Source organism: Akebia trifoliata, chromosome 6 (genome assembly GCF_017979445.1).
Source record: "Akebia trifoliata isolate Shusen 1 chromosome 6, ASM1797944v1, whole genome shotgun sequence".
Taxonomy (NCBI): Eukaryota; Viridiplantae; Streptophyta; class Magnoliopsida; order Ranunculales; family Lardizabalaceae; genus Akebia; species Akebia trifoliata.
In genome coordinates this window covers 3616683-3638286 of record NC_141380.1, presented here as the reverse complement: position 1 = coordinate 3638286, position 21604 = coordinate 3616683, and the positions used below count along the sequence as shown (strand labels likewise).

The 21604-nt window shown below is 35.7% G+C and overlaps 4 protein-coding genes and 1 non-coding gene across 9 annotated transcripts; 2 read left to right on the top strand and 3 right to left on the bottom strand.

Annotated features, from left to right (window-relative positions):
* Positions 1–189: 189 nt before the first annotated feature.
* On the bottom strand, positions 190–1115 carry LOC147399678 (peroxiredoxin-2E-1, chloroplastic-like). The gene has a single exon (XM_086445137.1). The coding sequence runs from the start codon at positions 1010–1012 to the stop codon at positions 356–358; it is 657 nt and encodes a 218-aa protein (XP_086301263.1). The 5' UTR covers positions 1013–1115; the 3' UTR covers positions 190–355.
* Positions 1116–3955: 2840 nt separating this feature from the next.
* Positions 3956–4585, top strand: LOC147399677 (uncharacterized). Its single transcript, XM_086446543.1, has one exon. It carries the CDS (start codon positions 3956–3958, stop codon positions 4583–4585), a length of 630 nt encoding a protein of 209 aa, XP_086302669.1.
* Positions 4586–5902: 1317 nt separating this feature from the next.
* LOC147399676 (splicing factor U2af small subunit B-like) lies at positions 5903–10776 on the bottom strand. Of its 5 annotated transcripts, none has more exons than XM_086445133.1 (6): positions 10488–10776; positions 9221–9307; positions 8913–8994; positions 8069–8195; positions 7522–7978; positions 5903–7402 (listed from the first exon to the last, which is right to left on the bottom strand). In XM_086445133.1, the coding sequence occupies exons 1-5, from the start codon at positions 10722–10724 to the stop codon at positions 7543–7545; spliced, it is 969 nt and encodes a 322-aa protein (XP_086301259.1). In that variant the 5' UTR covers positions 10725–10776; the 3' UTR covers positions 5903–7402; positions 7522–7542. The 5 variants fall into 5 exon arrangements, with proteins under 5 accessions (XP_086301259.1, XP_086301258.1, XP_086301260.1 ...); XM_086445132.1 differs by having other exon boundaries at positions 5903–6144; XM_086445134.1 differs by having other exon boundaries at positions 7532–7978.
* A 96-nt stretch (positions 10777–10872) lies between these two features.
* TRNAL-UAA (transfer RNA leucine (anticodon UAA)) lies at positions 10873–10955 on the top strand. The gene has a single exon. It is a non-coding gene; the product is annotated as a tRNA-Leu (tRNA).
* Positions 10956–13261: 2306 nt separating this feature from the next.
* EMB1211 (MORN (Membrane Occupation and Recognition Nexus) repeat-containing protein) lies at positions 13262–21343 on the bottom strand. The gene is made up of 11 exons (XM_086445130.1): positions 20679–21343; positions 19130–19201; positions 18461–18550; positions 18167–18340; positions 17176–17266; positions 16970–17032; positions 16787–16853; positions 16328–16431; positions 16113–16239; positions 14649–15382; positions 13262–13928 (listed from the first exon to the last, which is right to left on the bottom strand). The coding sequence occupies exons 1-11, from the start codon at positions 21257–21259 to the stop codon at positions 13518–13520; spliced, it is 2514 nt and encodes an 837-aa protein (XP_086301256.1). The 5' UTR covers positions 21260–21343; the 3' UTR covers positions 13262–13517.
* Positions 21344–21604: the final 261 nt, after the last annotated feature.

The following is a 21604-nucleotide window of genomic DNA, read 5'->3' as shown; positions in this document are numbered from 1 at the left end:
CTTGGTGCAGTTTTGTTAAGCAATCAACTGGTACAATCTTCCAAGAAAAATGCCAAGGAAAAAAAAATTGCTAAATTAATTAACATAATATTCTGTTATTCTTGAACAGGTTCAACCTAATTTCAGTCAATTTTTCTCCTTGAACAGTGAATAATGATTTTGATGGAAATTTTTCAGGAAAAAAAAAAATTGGGGCAAAATATTTGGGAAAATTTAATACCTTGATCAAGGAAAAACAAGAACACAAATAATTAGAACTAAAGAACCCAGTTTCAAACAACAGAGGAGAACAAAAATCAAACAAAGAAGGACCTAACCCAACAACCCTCACTCACCAAAGGATCTAAAAACAAAATCAAAGAGCTTTGAGCATATCCTCTGCGCCACTAAATGTGAAGGACCCTCCTTCCTCCAAATTCAAAATCTTAACAATCCCATCTTCAGCAAGAAGAGCGTATCGCCTCGACCGCACACCCAACCCAACTGGCTTGTCACTTAGGTCAAGTTCGACCCCAATTGCTTTTGTGAAATCTCCATTCCCATCAGACAACAACAACACTTCATCCCCAATTTTCAAACTTTCCTTCCATGCCTTCATGACAAAAGCATCGTTAACAGAAATACAAGCAATTGTATCGATGCCCTTTGATTTCAATTCTCCGGATTTCTCGACGAATCCAGGGAGGTGTTTTTGTGAACAAGTGGGAGTAAAAGCGCCTGGTACAGCAAAAAAGATGGATTTTTTGCCCTTTGTGAGGTCAGAGACAGTTGTCGTTTGGAGTTCTCCTGAAGTATCGAGGTAAGAGAATGTGGATTCAGGAAGCTTGTCTCCTACAGAAATGGTGGCGGAGATAGTGGTGGAGGTGCTGAATCGAAGAGGTTTACGTTGGAGTTTGAAGAGGGGAAAGGAAGACGAGAGGGTTTTGGATGAGAGACGAGCAGTGTTGGAGAGACTGGTTGCAGTTGGAGCTGCAAGTAGTCTGGCCATGGATAGAGAAGCTGTGATCGCCATTGCAGAGAGAGAGAGAGAGCTTATGTGGTGGAGGAGACACAAGAGGAAAGGTACTGTTGGGATTTGGGGCGGAGGAGACGATGAAGTAAGGGCTCACGTGTCATGAGATGGAGACTTTTGTATTTTGAGTCGTGCTGGGGTGACACCGGATTTACTGCGATTTTTACATTTCTGAATTGGATGTGCACATTATAACCGTAGATTCTTTTTCCTCGCGATACGATTAAAGACATCTATAGTTATATGAGCACCTCCACGTCAGAAAGGTAAAAATTGCAGAAAGCATTTGTGTTGTATTTTACTATTTTACATGTAAGACAAACCGCACTCTTCTGTCGTCCTGAGGAGAACGTTATTTGTGGTCCTTGAAGTTCTCCCGAAGCGCGTCACAAGGAAATCGGAGTTAGGGATTATTCCCATAAAAGAATCCCTAGGAAAATTGTATTAACCCTAAAAGACCTCTTAAAAAATAGAATAATTTACCAAAACGGTAGAGTTTTCGAAATTAATTCCGAAAATGGTACACTGTAGCAATTAATTCCGAAAACGGTAAATTTACCGTTTTCGAAATTAATATTTTTTACCAAAACGGTAAAAATAGTAAAATATTTTTTTTTATACCGAAAATACCCTTTTTTTGTTTTACATATATATTTACAATTTTAACCTTAAAAAAATGAAAATCCAACTAAAAAGATTCACTCTCTTTCGGTAATCCATCAATCATATACATTTATAATTTTTTTTTACCGAAATCAATTTTATTTTTGTAATTTCAGTCAAAAAATAAAAAAGGGTATTTTTGGTATAAAAAAATACATTTTACTGTTTTTACCGTTTTGGTAAAAAAAATTAATTCCGAAAACGATAAATTTACCGTTTTCGGAATTAATTGCTACAGTGTACTGTTTTGGGAAATAAATGAAAAGTTGTGCATGTTTTGGTAAATCTGCCTAAAAAATACCGTTTTCGGAATTAATTGCTACAGTGTACTGTTTTGGAAAATAAATGAAAAGTTGTGCATGTTTTGGTAAATCTGCCTAAAAAATATGCGGTTTCCCTCAAATCCTAACTATTAGTTGATGGAGAGAGCTTCATGTGGGTTAAGGCTATAAAAGTGCCCAAATTAAGATAGATTGCTTATTTGAATTGAATGTGGTACAGAGTAATGCGTTGCAAAGGTCGATTTGAAGAAGGCTTATGATTCAGTTGCTTGGGAGGCAATCATCCACTGCTTGGAGTTGATGAAATACCCAGAGAATTTTATAGCTTGGATATGGGGGTGCATCTCATCCCCTATGTACTCGATAGCTATTAACGGAAGCTTGAAAGGATACTTCCCAGGTAAGAGAGGGATTCGTCAAGGGGACCCTTTATCCCCCTACTTGTTTGTGCTCGTTATGGAGCTGCTTTCAGCCAAACTACAAGATATGACGAATAAAGGGAAGTTGGAGCTGATGGACAATTGCAGAGATCCCAAAGTTAGCCACTTGATTTTCGCTGATGACCTGATGTTATTCTTCAAAGGGAATATCAGATCTGCAACTGCTATTAAAGAAGCTTTGGAATGGTTCAACAACATCACAGGGCTGAAGATGAACTTGAATAAAAGTAAGCTTTATTGTGCTGGGATTGGCAGCCAAGTGAGAGAGAGAATTTCCAATACCATTCAAATCGCTGAAGCTACTCTTCCTGTCAAGTATCTTGGACTGCCCCTCATTTCAACAAGACTCAAGGTTGCTGATTGCGAGCCTATTGTTAGCAAGATAACTAGTAAGATCAAGTCTTGGAAAGCCCATTTTCTCTCTTTTGCAGGAAGGATGGAGCTCATCAAATCAGTGATATGCAGTATGCATATCTATTGGTCTAGTATTTTAATGCTCCCCAAGAAGGTGCTGAAAGAAATTGAAAGAATATGTGCTAACTTTCTATGGGCAGGGCCGAACATGGGAAACAAAATGCATTGTGTGAGCTGGAAGAGAATGGCTAGGGGAAGAGAAGAAGGGGGGTTGGGATTTCATGACCTCGGTCTTCAAAACAAAGCGGGTATTGTTAGACAAGTCTGGGATATTGCTTCGATCAGGAAAAGCATATGGGTAGAATGGATCCATAAGAATCTGATAAAAGAAAACCACTTCTGGACTATGAGTATCCCGAGTAATGCATCATGGATGTGGAGAAAGTTGCTTCAGATGAGAGAGGCCTCTAAAGACATGATCACTCATAGAATCGGCGATGGCAGCAACACCTTTATATGGCATGACCCTTGGACTACTGAGGGAGTAATACAACAAGGGAACTCCTATGACACCAGACTTCACAGTGAAGCCAGGGTCAGCATTTTGGTTAGAGGAGGCGAGTGGCACCTTCCAGCCCACCTAGCTACCTCGTTAGGAGGGATATGGGATCAGATCAAAGTTATGAATCTCGACTGCTCGGAGTCAGACAGAGTCATCTGGACAGTTGATCCTAAAGGTACTTATTCTATGAAATCTGCATACAAAGCTCTTAAAGAGACCATACCTCAAGTTAGATGGCACACCTTGGTATGGTTCCCTAACAACATCAAACGGCATAGCGCCACCGCATGGCTTTGCCTAAGCAAGGGGTCTGAAAACTCAAGACATGCTCAAGGCTAGAGGGGTCATTCAGAACTCGTGCTGCTGCTTCTGTAGAAACCATCCTGAATCAGAGGATCACTTATTTTTGGGATGTAATTTCTCTCACGGCTTGTGGCAAAGAATGCTAAGAAGATCTAACATACCCCAATCAAATAGAAATTGGAGAGAAGAGGTCGAGTGGGCATGCAACAATTTCAAAGGTAAAACTTTTCATGCGGTCACTAAAAAATTGGCATTCAATGCCTTCATACACCATGTGTGGGCTGAGCGATGTAGGAGGATCTTCCAAAACAGCTACAACCCCTCTGAGCTTGTAGAGACTATGATAGTCAGAGATGTTCAAATGAGAATTCAAAGCATCGAAGCCTTTGTGGAAGACAACCCTGCTAATAGAGCATTCATGGACTCATGGAACCTAAGCCTTCAGTATATGGTTAGAGTGCCTCTGAAATGCATATGGACCAAGCCTCCGGAGCACTGGTTTGTGCTTAACACCGATGGGTCTCTAAAAGGTGACAGGGGAGGGGAAGGGGCTATTATTAGAGACAGCGATGGCAAGATGGTGTTAGCTTTAGCGGAGCAAAACCAAGGAGAGACAGTCTTACACCATGAGCTTCAAGCAATCCTAAAGGGGATGACAATGGCGGAAAAGGAAAACATCAAAGTGCTAGAGATCAGAACCGACTCTAAAGAGGCTATCGAATGCATTAAGGGGGAGAGAACAATCCCTTGGAGAGAAGAAAGGCTAGTTAAAGCCATTAAGACGAAAAGGAACCACTTCCAAAAAATTGGATTCACCTACTGCTACAGAGAATGCAACAAAGCTGCCGACTTTCTTGCTTCACTCCTTCATTCTTCAGGTAGCGTTATTCTTGAGCATAGGGACCTCCCTCAGAGGTTGATAGATATTATATCTAAGGATGCTTCTGGGCATGCCTATGAAAGGTTCTAATCTTGTTTTTTTCTGGTTGGGGGTCTGCCTAACCCCCCATTAATCGACAAAAAAAAAAAAAAATGTGGTACAGAGTAACGAATCTCTTCTTCCTTAATCCATGCAAAACATCTCAAAAAAAAAAAAAAAAAAATTGGTTCTTGCACCCTAAACCCTAAGAACAATTAATCTGATAAGAGAAAAATTCTCTGAATTTATCAAAATTTTTGTAAAAAACTAACTGATTAAATTAACAAATTGATGGATTTTTAATTGTTAACTCATCATCTAATGGTGGAATATGCTAATATTTTTGTCATTCACCCCCAACTTTTTATTTTCTTAAATCAAGTATTAAGAACAAAATACGATTTTAAAGAATGTTGAAGATGATGGGTTTGAATAAGAAATCAAAAAACATTATTTGTACATGATTAAGGCTTAAGTGACCTCAGTAGGGGATACATAAGAAACATCGTAAGGTGGTAGTGGTGGTGTGTGTATGCCCCAAATGCATATTCTTCGAGATACGCATAAAATGCATTTACGAACATGCGCACTCCTCTATGTCGATGTACCCCATGTGCCCCCCCACATTTTTTGATATTGTAACGAAACTTTCTTGAATTTATCTTAACTTACTTAATTGAACCTCCACCCAAATGACTACCAAATCTGAAATTTGTTACCATGCTTCGGAGGAGGACGATGATTTTAGAGAAGTTACTAACCTTATACTACTAGAAACTTAGATTAGATTGCAAATAAGTTTCCAACCAATCGTCATGAATTTTAAGCATTTACTCAAAAAAAATATTAAAAAGAAAATATAATTATAAAAACGAAAATAAATTTAAAAAAATTTCAAACTGACACACCCACTTTCCATTATACCACACCAAGTGTGAAATTTATAACTACTAGTTTTTTTCTCTGAACCTTTTTCTTAAATTGGGTGACAGTATGAAATTTTTGTTCCTACAGAGGTGGTAGGGAGAGAAGGTAAGTTTCTTAAATTTCTATTTTCTCCAGCTTCACCAATGGTGCAAATGATTGATTTTAATTTTTCTATCTTAAAACAAACAAATGGAGAGAATCAAAATTTAGGTTGTGGAGCTGCATAAAATTGTTGAAAAAAATGGACGAAATAACAAGGTTACCAGTTACAAATAATAGTTATGGAGGTGGTGAGGGAAATATCAAATAATTTTAATGGGGGCAAGAAACTAAGTGTGAAGAGTCATGGTGTCTGCGTTAGTGTAAGAGCAAACACACTTGGAATCTGTAACGCCACTATAGGTTTATGCCATGAAACAAGGAAAAAATATAAAAAGATGATTAGAAGTCACACAAAAAGACGAGCAATTAACTTTGATTTTTCTATGCAAACCAAGGCCTCATTCTGATAAGATTTCATAAACATAGTACACATAAATTCTGAATAAGTTTGAAGTATGTTCCCTTCAAAGAGCATTCCATCCGCTTTTGCTTTGTATTTTGAGAAAGATCTCTTGATAACTCTTCTGGATGCAATCTGTTAAATCCTGCAAACTCACTCCACTGACAATGTACCCAACAACCTGTACACAAATTTCATCGTAAGGTGCTATAAAAACCAAGGTCAAGCTTTATAAGAGATACCTGAATCTGCAAAACTCAAAAGTTTGTAAGATCGCAATTATTTCTGGCAAAAAAAGGGGGGAATATAAGTAGTAAAAATCCAGTTGTCTAACCATGTTCGGCAGTCAAAGATAAAGGTCGATTCACCATAACAATCATGGTCTACACAAGAACAAATTTGCAATTGTAGACGTTCGAGTAGCATTCCTCACCCCCTCAAACAGTTTCCACTTTTAATCACCAAAAAATGTATTTTAGCACAAGTCAGTTCAGATGGTCCTATGAGGAATGACAAAATGGTTTGAGAGCTACGGCTTGGACCAATAGCTTGGTTGGTTGACATGTGCAATGCAACTTTTGAGATGGTGGGTTCAAGCCCAAGAAAAAACAGCTGCATATAACTTTTGCATTTAAAACATTTGGCGTAATTTAAATTCCAGAAGCTCTTTTCAGATGTCCTAAAATGCGCAAAATATCATAAGAGATTATAACTAACAAAATAAGAGCCTTTAAACATGATTGTGAAAAACAACCAATATAACACTGACTGTATTACAACCAATTAACTGGGATAAAATGTTACCCAGATACATAAAGGATAAGTGTGAATATTATATTTCACTTAAAACTGGAATCTCCATTAAGGATAAAGTACCCATTTTGAAGTCTGCTAAACATAACTAGACATGTTTTGTGGCAACCCAACCTCAACAAAACTCCACTGACAGGTCTGCAAAAGTTCATCCTATCTATCATGAAGGATGACTCAATCATAATTGTTTATTTAAGCATAATATATAAGAGAATGTTCTTAAATAAGTAGATATAAATGAAAAACATATAGTTATATAAACAATAGTCAAGAAAAAAATATGTACGATAACAATAGATTCCTCTAAATTAAGGTGTCAACATCTCTGACATGTGGATTTGATGTGGGTTTTTGGCCAAATTTCAGAAAGTAATTGATACATAAAAATAAGTTTTAAGATTCAAATGGTATGGGAAGAAGGGCAAAAAGACACAGAACAAACAAAAAAACAAGGAAAATGAAAAAGGAAACAAGAAATGGTTAACAAGCACACCATCGTTCATTCAAGCATATAAGTAAGGCATTGTTGTGGTGGTTAGGAAGAAAAATAACATTTTTTTGAAAAAAGAATGAATATTTTTTTGGTTTTTATCATTCTATATCAAAGGACTGAACCTGCACTCCACCTGCACAGTGGAAAATGGACTGTAAGATATATTTGTTTAGTGTGTGCTTTTGTACATAGCAACCCTCTTTACTAAATCTTAAACAGAGAAACGATAAAGTAAGAGCAAGGGGAACAAACCAGAGAACACCTATTAGATGATCAGTAGCCATATCCTCCATGGTGTGCCGACTGCTGTTGATGTTGGTCATAATCGTTTCCACTTTGTGCATACCCATTGCTCTCATAGTTATCATTACTAGTAGTTTTATTATCATTCTTATTAGCAAATTCTGCTTGTTCCCTTTCTCTGTTCCATTGCTCAATTTTAGCCCTTCTCTCAGCACTACCTTCCCTAATAGGACTCCTATTTTGAGGGCTTCCGCTACGTCCCCTCCTATGTCCAGTGTGGGGACTCCTGGGCCTCCTACCACGTTCGTCATGATAATGGCGGCCTCTGTCATCATGCCTTCTACTATGACCACGGCCATCATGTAAGTGCTCCTCATAGCTGCGATGCCTATAAGGACTTCGGCTTCTGCTTCGACTGCGACTGTGCCTGCTCCGGTATCTACCGAATAATTGCCGCCTCAACTCTCTGACATGTTGAAGTTATATGCATCAATTGCAAGAAAATGAGTCTATAAGAAATGAAAAAGGAAGAACAGAAATTCATCGGTATGTTTACCTACTAATCTTTTTCAGATGCATAAAGTTGCAGTAACCACCTCGGTTGCACGTGTTCTCCTCATATTGCCTACATGTGGCTTCACGGAAATCCGTCACAGGGGAAAAGTCGACAATAATGGGACGCCCTGAAACATTTAATTATATCTCCGTAGTGAGATGGAGTTTTGATATGAAATAATCAGAACTATCAACCAGCTAGAACCACTAAACAATGGAAAAGAAGGATGCAATCACATAACATGCTAGATGCTGAAATAAGTGGAAGAACAGTTTCCTTGCTAACTTAGTAAGATTTAAATGTTGAGCTCAAATGGATTAGCACATTGGCAATCCAACACCAAAGCCCACTAGATTTCATGAAAAAACTCAGATGCAAAAAACAAAATTAAAAAAAAAAAAAACATTTTTTTTGGGCTTGATCCAAGGTTTTGAAAATGGACAGCTACTGAACTTCCAGCAAACTCCAAAATTTAAAATAAAAATTCAACAGTTAAAAAATAACTTTTTTTTTCCGAAGTTGATAGAATTTTGTCCTCTCAACCCTGTGGCATCGGATCATGTTTTTGGTTGCCATAAGTTAGTAAGATTAGTCTTACTCTAAGTGAAACACCATATAGGATAAGGCAAACTTTTATTATCAAAAAACCGAGTCAAGGACAGACAAAGAAGCTAATGATATTGCTGGTTTTTACTATTTATGACCTAAGTCTAAGCTACTAATGGCTAATATGAGAGCTGACTACAAATAAAAAGTCCAGATTGAAATCAATAGTCTCACTCTATTCTGTAAATAACCATCTTCTAAGTTTCAAAAAAAAAAAAAAAAAGTAGGGAAAAATGACCTGCATAAAATCTTCCACTAAGATTCCGAAGTGCATTTGAAGCATGTTCTTCCTCTCTAAACTGAACATAGACATTACCCACCTGTATACAAATATCAATGCAAATTTATATTTTGTTTCTTGCTTGGCTAGAAAGGGGTTAGTGGCTAACAGTGGTGAAGGTGAGTTCAACGGGATTTGAACCTAGGTCATGGGATCAACTCTCCTCAAGCCTTTACCAACTTAGCTAAGTGGCACCTTCTTGAAGAAAATTTATATACTGAAGTAAAATGATTAAATACAAAGACTTTGCAATCAAAGAAAATTACCATGTGATCAGCCAAGTTGTCACATATGTTCAAACTCTCAATCTCTCCATATTTACTCAGCTCCTCGAACAAATCTTCATAGAAATCCTGCATTCAAAAGGAAACCCTGCAGCTAACAAAAATAAAATACAACTGCAATACACATATGGCACATAATAGAATCAACAAATGGGAATCAAACTTTGACGTGATCTTCAATTTTTCTTTTCTCTAAATCTAGCAGATTTATAGAAATCCCCTGCCCCCCATGACCCAAATCTCAAGCCAATTATATCTTTCTATTTCACCTTTTTTTTTTTTTTTCCATTTCTAATCAGTTGCAAAGACTTGTAATATATCATTTCTTTCCATAGTAACAAAAAACGCATGTAAAACACGTCTTGTACCTCCGATGATTAAAAACAATGAGAAAACACAACTTTTTGAAATGTCTCATTTTCTTTTTTTTTTTTTTGGTTGAAAAAGTCAAGTTTTTTTTTTTTTTTTTTGTTTTAAATGCCTTTTTTACATTTTAAACATGTTTTTTTCTTTTCAAAAAAAAAAACTAAACTAAACTAAATACTATCATTTTTTATGTGGGATTTTTTTTTTATACATAATATAATTTTGATTCATAAATGTATAAATTTGAGATTTGATGATTATATCTCGATGTTATGATTTTGCATTTTTTCAATAGTGTATTATTTTGAACAAAAGATATGTTGATCAGTTTTTTTTTTTTTTGTTGGCATCATAACATGTATAATTATGTTTGAGAACATGTTATATTGGAAATATATAATAGGGTCACGTTCAATGGCAAACTTTTTGGCAAAACATTTTTCAAAACATGAGTTAGAAGTTTTGGAATGGGCTGATTTTTGGTGAGGATGATCTCTACGGTGAGGAGATCATCATCACCAAAAATCAGCCCATTCCAAAACTTCTAACTCATGTTTTGAAAAATGTTTTGCCAAAAAGTTAGCCATTGAACGCTATCCTATATAATAAATTAAATTAAATGCTTTATGTATTATATATAATATAATATAAAACAGAGACGAATCCAAGACCGCATAACCATACCCAATTAAAATTTTTATCCAACCAATTAAATAACTAAAATCACCTAACACAATCCACATTTCTCATCAAATTAAAGTCTTTAAAACATTTCTTTCTCTAGAACATGAAATAAAACCCTAATTCTGATCAAAATCAAAGATCTTCATTTACATGCAAACATACTCATTAAAAAAAACAAATATTAAATTTCTTTTAAAACCTCGAAATGTTCCTGGATCTTGCGAGGATCCATGGCTTGTCCTTGAGGATCTATCCCTGGAGTGATCATATCAGGCCTCTGGTACATGTTTGAGAGAAGTAACGTAGGGCTGATGCTGGGTTTTGTATGGAGTCTCGAACACCGATCTCCATGTCTACAAGCTCCGATCTTGAAGTAAAACGGGCAATTCACTCGATCTTTCTCAGTTCCAAAGATCGAAGCTAAGTGCTCTGCCATTGATGAATCGAAGCTTTGTGTTCTCGTCTCTGAAATTTGATTCGGCAAAAGTTAGATTTTGTACTTGCGAGAAACTTCTAGAGAAATTCATTCACTTTATAAAGTAAATTAGTATATATTATAACATACGTCTACATCTAAAATATAAGCTGGTTTGCCCGAGAGGTTAAGGGGGAAGACTTAAGATCTTCTGCACATAAGTGCGCATGGGTTCGAACCCCATAGCCAGCATGTTTTAAAATTTTTAATTTATGTAAAATACAATATATTTTTAAAATATACTTTAATTTTAGACTAATGATAATGACCTCTTTTTTCAGGCACCCCCCTGACTTCGTAGTTACAAAACCATAAATCTTTTTCTTGTATATCTCAAAGCAAAGGATCTATGATTTTGTGGTGAGGACGTATAGGGGCATCTGAAAAAAGAGCATCACATTATTATGACTCTTTTTTATGCTAAGTGAGTTAAGTTGAAGGTGGGTTTTGAAGTTGAGTCATACTATAAGCACCCACAATATTTATTTTTTTGTGATAATGCAAAGATGTGCAAAAATTTCCTAACTTGCAATAAGATAAATTAAGAGGCCACTCAATTTCAAACACACAACAAAAAGAGAGCAAATCTTTATTTTTTAGACTTTTAATCCTAGAGATGATAATAAGGATCTTATTTGGGTAGGTATGACCAAGTCTTTCTCCTCCTTGAATGTATTTAGTTAGCCACCACCATGTTGGATTATGGGTTTGCCATGGTATAAAAGTTTTTTTTTTTTTTTTTTGAAAGAAGAAGGAAACTATAAAAATATAAATTGTTGTGTTGTGTTCTTTTTCCTCTTTGTAGAATTAGTTGATTTTCTAATTTGAGCACCACCCTTCAAAGCTTATAAGGACCAAAATCAAATACGAAAAATCTGTTTAAAAAAATATTATTATTATTTTATTTTATTTTTTGAAAAAGGTATGTTTTACTCGTTTAACACCTAAAAACCATTTTTTCTACTCATTCTTTCAATTAGAGGGACAAGATGCGTTGTAGGCATGATTTTAGAGAAAAATCCTATTGTAACATATATTAGGAGGAAGATCCCTCTCCCCTTTCCTAAAATAGTCATCGTTTTGATGACTATTCAAAAATCATTATTTTCGCTTGATAATCTAAAAATGACTAAAACTTGAAAAATAATTTGAGATCAACAGAATATTTGAAGACCTTATTCTAAATTTTCAAAGCTTAACCAAAGGTTTTTTGAACCAAGTTATTTGGGCCTCTTAGAGCACTTGACTAATCCTTGAGGCACGTATTGTCCTCTCCCTTGACATGCAATAATTTCTGATATAAATCCCTGAGAGTAGCTCGTAAAGGGGGATTCAAACTCAAGACCTTCACTTTTTGAGGTGTGGTCTTGGCCTTCTCACCAGGCACTAGCACTTGGGGGTTTCAAATCTCAACCTTGGAGATTTCTTTAAAAAAGGTGCAATGTTCTGAGCCCTATCTAGTTGTAGTAATTAGTTTCAATTATAAACTAAAATTTATAATAAATGGTCATCAAATAGAATTGAATTGCATTTGATTAAGACTCTTAGAGATTGACTGAAGATGTAAATTGATTAAAATATTTTGAATTTCTTGTATCATATACGAGATGCATCATACATGAGATTTAATAATATAAGTTGACCAAGAAATGTTTGATTAAAAAAAATATTTTTGGAGGTTTTCCTTAGTGGCAAGATATATATGAGTGGTCACAGCAATAAAATATATTAGTAATAGGTTTGTACCCAATTGAATTTTAGGCCCTGCCTGGTACACTACAAATCATTTGTATTTGTAAATGGTTTGCAATGAAATATTTACCATTACTTGTTAAACATTGAGAAATCTCTAGCAAATCTCGTCTTGTGTTTGATTGATATTTGCAATGCAATTTTTTTGTTAAAATAAAATTCGAAAACAATTTTTACTTGTTACATATGAATTTACAAAACTATCGCTATAAAAAGGTATAATAATCTACATATTGGAATTACAAAAATTACCCATCATCAAATAACCAATTCCAATAACAAAATAGCTTAACACCTATTACAATAATATAAATATGAATTTGCAAAAATACCTCCACAATGATAGATATTTTGTAATAAGATAGATGAGAGCTAAATTTGTAATTTCAATATGCAATTTAATGTATATTGGAGGAAGGGTATTTTCATAAATTCATATGCATATTATTGTAAAAAGTATAATACCTCATTTTTTTTTTTTATAAATTTTAATTTCCTTGATAAAAGATATTTTAGTAATTTTGATATGCCTCGGAGTCAAATAATTTCGCAAATGATTTGTGCAAATAAAATTTCTTAAGAATTTAGGTGATCCAATAACATACAAATCATTTGCAATTTAATGCAAATCATTTGCATGGTGCACCAATAAAATTAATTTTAGAAAATTATTTGCATTTGCAAATGATTATAAGCAATGATATTAGCAGATGCATTGGCCTGTTGGACAAAAGGAACAGAAGCTATTGATACCAAAGAAGAAAAATACTTCTTTGAGTTTTCATATATCTCTAAACTTATTGATTCCTCAAAGTTCAAATTGACAAACAACATTTTTCACCTCAACTAGAACAAACACAAGGGAAGGCTTAGGTAAATTGGCAGAAACAATGGAGACCCATTGCTTCTTGCATGTCTCTCATCATCACAGACACTATTAAATTTTACGCTACAGAGTTCATCCACAAAAAAGGAGTACAAATAATGAGAGAAGCACACAAATCACCCCATTAATTTATCCATATAAGACTCCAGACAATGTATCGGGGTGTGCAGCGATAACAAGTTGGGATAATTTATTTCAGGTGCTCGTTGTGGCTGGTGATGCCTCCACAGTCCTTGCTCTCTCGGGGTTTTCTTTTGGGTTGCAGAAGCCTGATTTCTTAATAAAATCCGAGACAATGAATGCATTTGAGAGAATTTGTTGCCTTTCTTGTAAAACCTACGTGGTTCTTGACTTGTTGCTTTGAGGCTTCTATGTTGGTCGGGCACAATGGGGAAACTAACTGTGTTCAATGTTTCCAAAGGACCAATGGAGTTCTCGGAACATGACTGAGGACCAAGTGTTGTAGTTGTAGGCCATTTTCTTCCGTTCTTCCATGATAGAAAGTATTCTTGAACCTTAGATGGAACCTGCAAGGCCCAACGAGAACAGTAAATTCACAAGTTTGGTTCTCATACAAAATGTTTCCAAATTGAGTCGTCTACCTTCAAAATTCAGGTGAAGTTAAGTGGGTAAGTTTTCATAAAGCAATCGAGAAGAGAAAAAAACACTAGTTAAAATATTTAAGAATCTAAAGAGTACCTGGAATCAAATTATAGTTATTATAAGAGAGCAGCTATTGGCACACCAACTTTTACTTATTACACCCACCAAATTCTTAAATTATTTATCACACCCTAATTAAAGATTAAAACACGCCATTCAAACATTGCAAAAGTTTGGTTCAAGCTATTACTTCGACATTGGAAAGCATTATAACAATTCAAACAACTTCAACAGTTGTTTACAATTAGGATTAGGGCCCATATAAATTCCAACATCTAACAAATAAAAATCTAAAAAAGTAAAAAAAAAAAGAGAGTTTCTATTGGCTCCCCAACTTTTACTTATTCTCATCATTAACTTTTTGTTTTCTATTCTAATTGGGTGTAATAAGTAAAAATTGGCGTGCCAATAGCATCTCTCTATTATAAGCTTTTAAACAGAAAGTACACTATGCTATAAGAATTTATGATTGATCAAGACTTGGCTGTCACTGATTCTGAATCGAGTCTCGATTTATTTATTTTTCCTTTTCAAATCAAATGATCAAACAAATAAAAGCCAAGGAAAAATATAAAAGAACTTACTGTTAAAACCAGGCTACAAGAAGCGAACGACAATGAAGAAGAAGAAAAGGGAGATTTCCCAGGTTTGTTTCCCTTCTTGTCATTATTTCCCGAGTCCTGATCTTCTATAACTGATCCGAAACTCGTAGGCTCACCCTCATCGTCCTCTCCCTCATCCTCGTCTGCATCCTCGTCCTCCTCTGCCAAATCTCTGCCATCCTGATCAGGTGCAATAGTAGTATCTTCTCCATCCTGCTGACCCATATCCACTTTCTTCTCCTCTTCTTTTTGTTTCCTTTCAAGCTCCGTTTCCATGTCTTCAATTGCTTCTTTGAGACACAATTCAGCTTCTACAAATTCAAGCTCATGTTCGATCAATTTGCATCTCATCTCACTTTCTTTCTTCTTTTCTTCAATCCAATTCTCCAGCTTATCAAATACTGGATTGATTGTATTTGCAAGTTTTGTATTAAGGCGTTCCCATATGCCTGCCTTCCTTATAGGCACAGATTTCCCATAGAACTCATCAAATCCAAGTGGAAGAAACTCGGCTTTGTTCGGGTCCACTTCCTCCCCTTCTTTAAGAGGGGGCTGCCAAAATAAACGAACACCATATTTCTCATCCTCAATATAATTGATTAAGCGTCCGGTTGGTGTGTGTAGAATGACCGGGTCTTCTGTATATACAAGCTTTGATGGGTCTTCGGGGTCGGGCTCTGGTTCCTTGTTTAGGAGAACAAATTCGGGATTCTCATCTGATGTAAATGATATATTCCTCATCAAATCACAAAAATGTTCAAAAATTGATTATAAACTATCAAATCAAACCAAAAAACCCATGGTCTAAAGCATGAAATGTTTTTACACTGGGAATTTTTATGCTCCTCTTTTATCTTTCTTCTTGAGACCTCAAAGCCCATTTGGATTACTTTAAAAGTACATTTTTTTTTTCTTTAAACTTTTGAAAGTTGAGAAGTTAAAAGTTTGTTTGGATTAATTTTAAAAGAGTCGCGATCCAGTACAGTGTCCTGTTCCTAAAGCAAAATACAGCGTCTATGTGGCATGTCTTTATTGGAAAACAAACACATTGGGTTCTGTGCCATATAAAAAATGGCTTAGTTAGGAACCCAATGTGTCTTAAAATCCTACCAAGACACACCACGTAGATATCATTCCTATGCTATGGCAATGGGACATCATTCTGGATCCTGACTCATTTTAAAAAACTACTTCTAAAATGTTAAAAAAGAAACTTTTTAAAAAGCAAAATGAAACTATTTTCTACTTTCTAAAAGCTACTTTCTCCCAAAACTACTTTCTTCCTCAGTTACTTTCTACCTTCTACTTTCGTTTCATGAGAATCTTCTGATGAGGAAATGAAAGGCTACAGCCTCTAGAGGGTTCACACCCCCTCCCCATTAACTCCGACCTAGCATGAAGATGATGTGTCCTTCAAAAGGGAAGAAACACGAGGTTAATTAATACCTTTTGACCACCAGTACTCAAGCTCAGCAGGCATGGGGATCCGCAATGGCGATTTATAGAAGGAGTTCAACCACATCTCCCTTTCCTGATCCACCTCTTGTGCATATGTTTTCCAATAATCAGGAACCTGCATAGAAACATATTTATTTTTTTTAATTCCTTAAATGGAATAACCAAAGCTTGATTTTCACCAGCCAAAGAGAATCTTTGCTTACATCATAAAACTGGTTAATGAACCCCGGTGCCATCCACACATCTTCTTCCTCATACAAATAGGGATGTTGAGGATCACTATATGGACCTCTCTCTTCCCTTACCACTGTGCATGTAGGGTAACAATCAAGTGACATTAAAATGAAAGTTATATAATAATAAAATGCAATGGAGCTTCGTGGAAATTAGGTGAAGTGCCACATATAGCAACAAAGCAAAAAAAATTAGTTTCCCAAGGTCAACTTAAATGAGTCGGTGATTAACAATTTGATTCCACTCACTACTCCGAGAATAAACTGACAAATTGGTTTCTCCAAGTTCCACATATACTATTACCGAATTACCCACTCACTAAAGTGGACTTGTAGTTAAGATTTCAGTTTGTACTTAATATAGAACTTGACAACCTCATACTCGTTTATTTTTAACCCTGAAGCAATCATTATGTTTAAGAGACATACTTCCATCAGGCTTGTTAACAAACATCCGAGCCTTTGCAGCAGCAACTTCTGCTATACCTGCGTGCAGCTGAAATATACCCAAAACAAGAATAAAAACTATTTTGTCAAAACCGGTACAAGTCCCAAAACAAAAACCTTAAAATGTACCCAAAAGACTGACAAGCCTTTTTTTTTTTTAAATACCGTTGAAACATTTTCATCACAATCATAAGGATCCTCCAATAGCTCTCCGAAGTAGAATCTGCCCTGAATACAGAACATTTGAATATTTGCAAAGTTAATTGTCTGATACAGCATCGGCACATGTGTTCATATCTGCAAAATTTGTATGAAAGAGAGAAAGAATCAAGTTTAACACTTGCACAAATTGCTCGTTTTTATGCACCTACAAATATGGGACGTTCATTGACTTCATATACACCACAGCCATGCATCCGGCCATGCTTCCATTGCCCGGCATAACGGTATCGACCTTTTTCCCTGGAAGAGAAACATTATCATTAATAAACAAGTCAAAGCCCTTCTATAAAAATATATGAAACAGAGTATCTCAGTTCAAAATGAAAAATAGATATGCCAGGAGATACGTAAAAGGAACTTGTGCAGAAATGGACATATCATACTAAACGGCTACTCTATTTTGGAAACAAGAAAACCAATTTTCAAGTTCTCCTTTTTCTGGGAGAGGTGGTTGTTCCAGTGGCCTCGTGGTTTTGGTGTTGATTATCAACCAATGGAGTTTTGACCTTAACCCTTGACCATAGAGGGATTAGCCCAAATTAGGTAGTTTCGAGCAGGTTGGGCTCATTGAACAGGCCTAATTTTGTTTTGATTAGCAAAGAAATTCTACTCATAAACAAAAAATAATTAAAATACATTTACATATTATATAACCTTGGGTTGGGGTTGAGTTGGGTTGCTCGAATCCTCAGCCCCAATTAAGGTCAGGTTGAGTTGTTCTAACCTAAGGTCAACTTGTGTTCGACATAACTCGGCCCAGGCTCAACTATCAATTTAGCTCGGGTAGAGCTCAGGCCAGCCCGCCCAAGTTGTAGCCCTAGTTTACATGCATGCACACCCGTGTTTGTTTATGAGCACACACATGATTCCATAAGACTATGTGGATGAAGGTGATGACTATTTCAATGAATGAAAAAAGTAATGGCATCATCTATCCAAAAAAAAAAAAAAAAATGGCATCGAAATGAAAGACTAGACATGACTTTATGTAGAATCAACCAGTGGAACAAGATTTGCTCAACAAACCCCCCTCATGTGGGATTACACTTTGATGACAATGATCATAGATATGGAAGGCATGTGAAAAATCAAGAGCTTTGGAAAAAAATAAATGGCTAATCGGTGGACATAGAAGCTTACGGTCTCTTTCCAAATTGTCTGACCCATTCATTATTTTCCTCAAATGGAATTTCGTATGTTCCATTGGCTAAACGGTAGCTATCTTCAATGTCCATCTCCATCCATTCTCTATCTTCCGGGGACATAAAATCCCTAGATATGATCTTCCCTTCTGCACGCATCTTTGCTTCAAGCCTAGAAAGACAGGTATCAGAAACAACTCACTTGAACTAGTTATTAAGAAAAATATTTATAAGATCCTTTAGTAATATGGTAGTAGTAGCATTGGTATGTAAGTAGAGATGGCATACATACTTGGAACCTGGCACAGGTTCTCTCGCAGGTATGTCTACTTCAACCACCCCATGACCTTCCATGTTGTTTTGAAGCCACTCACCTTCATACCTGCAACCAGAGAAAGCCTCTTGGGAAATGTTTACGAATGGACCAGACATTTGACACCATCAGCTAGAAAAACATTCAACCACCAAAAACTCGAGAATTAATAGTCCCAAGAACTTTATTAGTGAAACTAAAGTTCCACCATCTAATAACATTAACATGTTCTAGAAAAATCAAGAGAAAGAACCATGGGTCAACACAAAAAATGCAAAGTGGTCATACACACGTACCAAACATGTTGCAAAAGAAAATTTTAATTGCTCAAATATTTCATTTTATTCTATTAGTTGGATATTTTTTATATGATTTTGATTCACATCAACTTATCTAATAAATTTCTTCTATGTTACATAGTTAACATGAGATAAAGTATTATACAAAGACGTATCTCCTAACATACAAAATAGATCATATGCACGTGTTGGCATATCATGTTTTTGTGGCCCAGTGTGTCAAATACTTTGTATGAGCGTCAAACACCATCAGCCACCAATAAGCATATCCATGTCCTTGTCAGTTGCCACATAGCATGAAGTAAACAGTGTGGTAAACATTGGGTCATAAGAATTAGGATAGACAAACCTGACCAGTCCCTGTTCAGCAACGTACACGCCTTTTCCATGCGCCAAATCATCCCAAACAGTTCCTTCATACCTTCAGCAAAATTTATATGAAGAGAGCTATGAGTATAAAAATCTTTCAGTTTAATTGCCAACATGTGTAATTTATTGAAACCAAAGAAAAAAAGAAATTTATATAAAAGAGTAGCATATACAAAATATCAGCTACTAAACACCAAATAAGAAAAATAAAAGCATCTAAGCCATATGCATATGCATGAATAGTTTTGTAACCAAATAATGAAATAAATCGTTTAGGAAAGATCACCTGTCCAATATGGATCTTCATTCACCAATTTGGTATTTCATATAAATCAAAGACCCAAGTAAACCTTCATACAATAAAAAGCTGACTGATCTACCAAACCCTCACTCTAGTCCAACTCAACAAGCCAAAACACATGCCAAACATACTAAAGCACCACAATTTGGAATAAAAACCAAGTAGAAAAGGTTCACTAACTCACCAAATAAACTCATATAATCATTGTAGTGTTTCAGCCACCATCATATCATTTAATATAAAACAAAAGTCACATAAATCACGCAAATCAGGAAAAAAATGTGACTAACCCATCTGAGGAATACTAGCATAGAGTGAAATTACCAATCCCTCCATCGAGTAATATTCATCAAAACAGAAAAAGAAAATGTCTAACAGCCAGATAAAATACGATGATAAAAACAGTACATAGATAATGACATTTGTTGTCTCCTCTCAGAGAACATGTGGCCAGAACTCATAAAGAAATATATAAAAACAAGTGGAGTAAATGCAATCAGAATATAGACCAAATATATAAGAATCTAGTTGAGAATTTGAGAAACTCCTCTATCCACTCAAATTCTTTAAACATCCAATCCGCGTTTCAGTAGAAATCATATTGTTATATGTAGATAAAAAAATTAAGAAATATGACTGATTCATCTAAGATTACCAAGTCCCCAATCAAACTCACAACCATCAAAGCGAAGCACACAAAAATAAACATTGAACCACATAGATAATAATAATAATAGTATACTTAAAGGCAAACTTACACTCAATAGTGCTCCAAATGGAGAAAATGTAGCTAAAATACAAATGTACCATGGTAAAACAATACCATTGAAATAGCAACCAAAAAAAAACACTTTGGGTAGTCTTCAAATCATCCTAATTTCTCCAATTAACGATACAATTGATATAGCAACTTGATGTGGATTTCTAATTATGAGAAAGAAGCAACTGAGAACCAATAGCTTGGACCAAACCCGTTCAAATCTTTTCTCCGATTTTTTTCTAAATTCTCAGAGACCATATAATGACCCGAATCTTACTTGAGTCTTTTTTTTTTTTCTGATTCCTAGACCTAGAACAGAGTGGCGACTCCCAAAATTCAAGAATTGAGTAACCCATTTGAGGAACACTAGTATGAATTAAAAATACCAAACCCACAATCACTACAAGTTCAAAATAAAATATATAAATAATTAGCAAAATATGAAGATAATAAGCAAACTACACTTACGAACTCCCATCAGGGAAAATGAAGCTGACCCATTTGAGAAACTCCTCAATTCGATCGAGTTCCTCGATTACCGATCTGGGACTATAAATGTCGTGATGGTTATCTGGAATGGCAGGATAGTGTTTCCTAAATGGGAGGTAAAATGGAGCAATGGGTGGGTCCCTCCCTTCTTCAACTTCTTTCTCAACAACCTCCCAATCTTCCTCATCAGCCCAAACTGGATCCCAACCTGGTTTCGTCAACTCAAATGGGGCATCTGCCCAAAGTTCCCTCAAGTCTTCTTCTCTCCATTTCTCTGGGTCTTCTGGAAAATCGAAGACGTCTTCATAATAACGGTAACTTCGGTCTTCTTTCTCTTCTTGTTTCTTCCTACTCTTAGTTTCGAGAGCTTCGGTGATGCGTCTTATGTTGACTTTTGCAGGGTCTTTGTCCTCTGTTTCGTCTTCCGAGCTGTACTCGTCGTAGCCGGATGAATCGTCTGAGTCGTACTCAGATTCTTCTTCTGAAGAAGAAGATGATGGCATCTCGAGTTGGGCTTCTGGTTCTTCTTCATTGGGTTCGATTGAATCTTTTTCGTCCATTGTTGGTTGCTATGCGACTGCGAGTGGATTTGAGATGAGCGAGCGAGAAGAAGATAAGGTGCTCCGAAGACCTCAGCGACACTCACGAAGCTAAGATTTGAGGGTTTTAAACTTAAGTGAGAGATTCTATTGCCACACCAACTTTTACTAAGAGTACTTCAATTTACATGCGATATTTTCATTCTTGGGTTTAAGATTTTATATGAGAGACTTTTACTTATGATAGAGTTGGTGTGGCATTAGTAAACAACTACTCAAATTGTTTTATAATGTTAGTTATAATTTTAGCCAAAGCTTAGTAATGTTTGAATGTAATGATTTTCTAACGCCTCCCTCAATTATAGA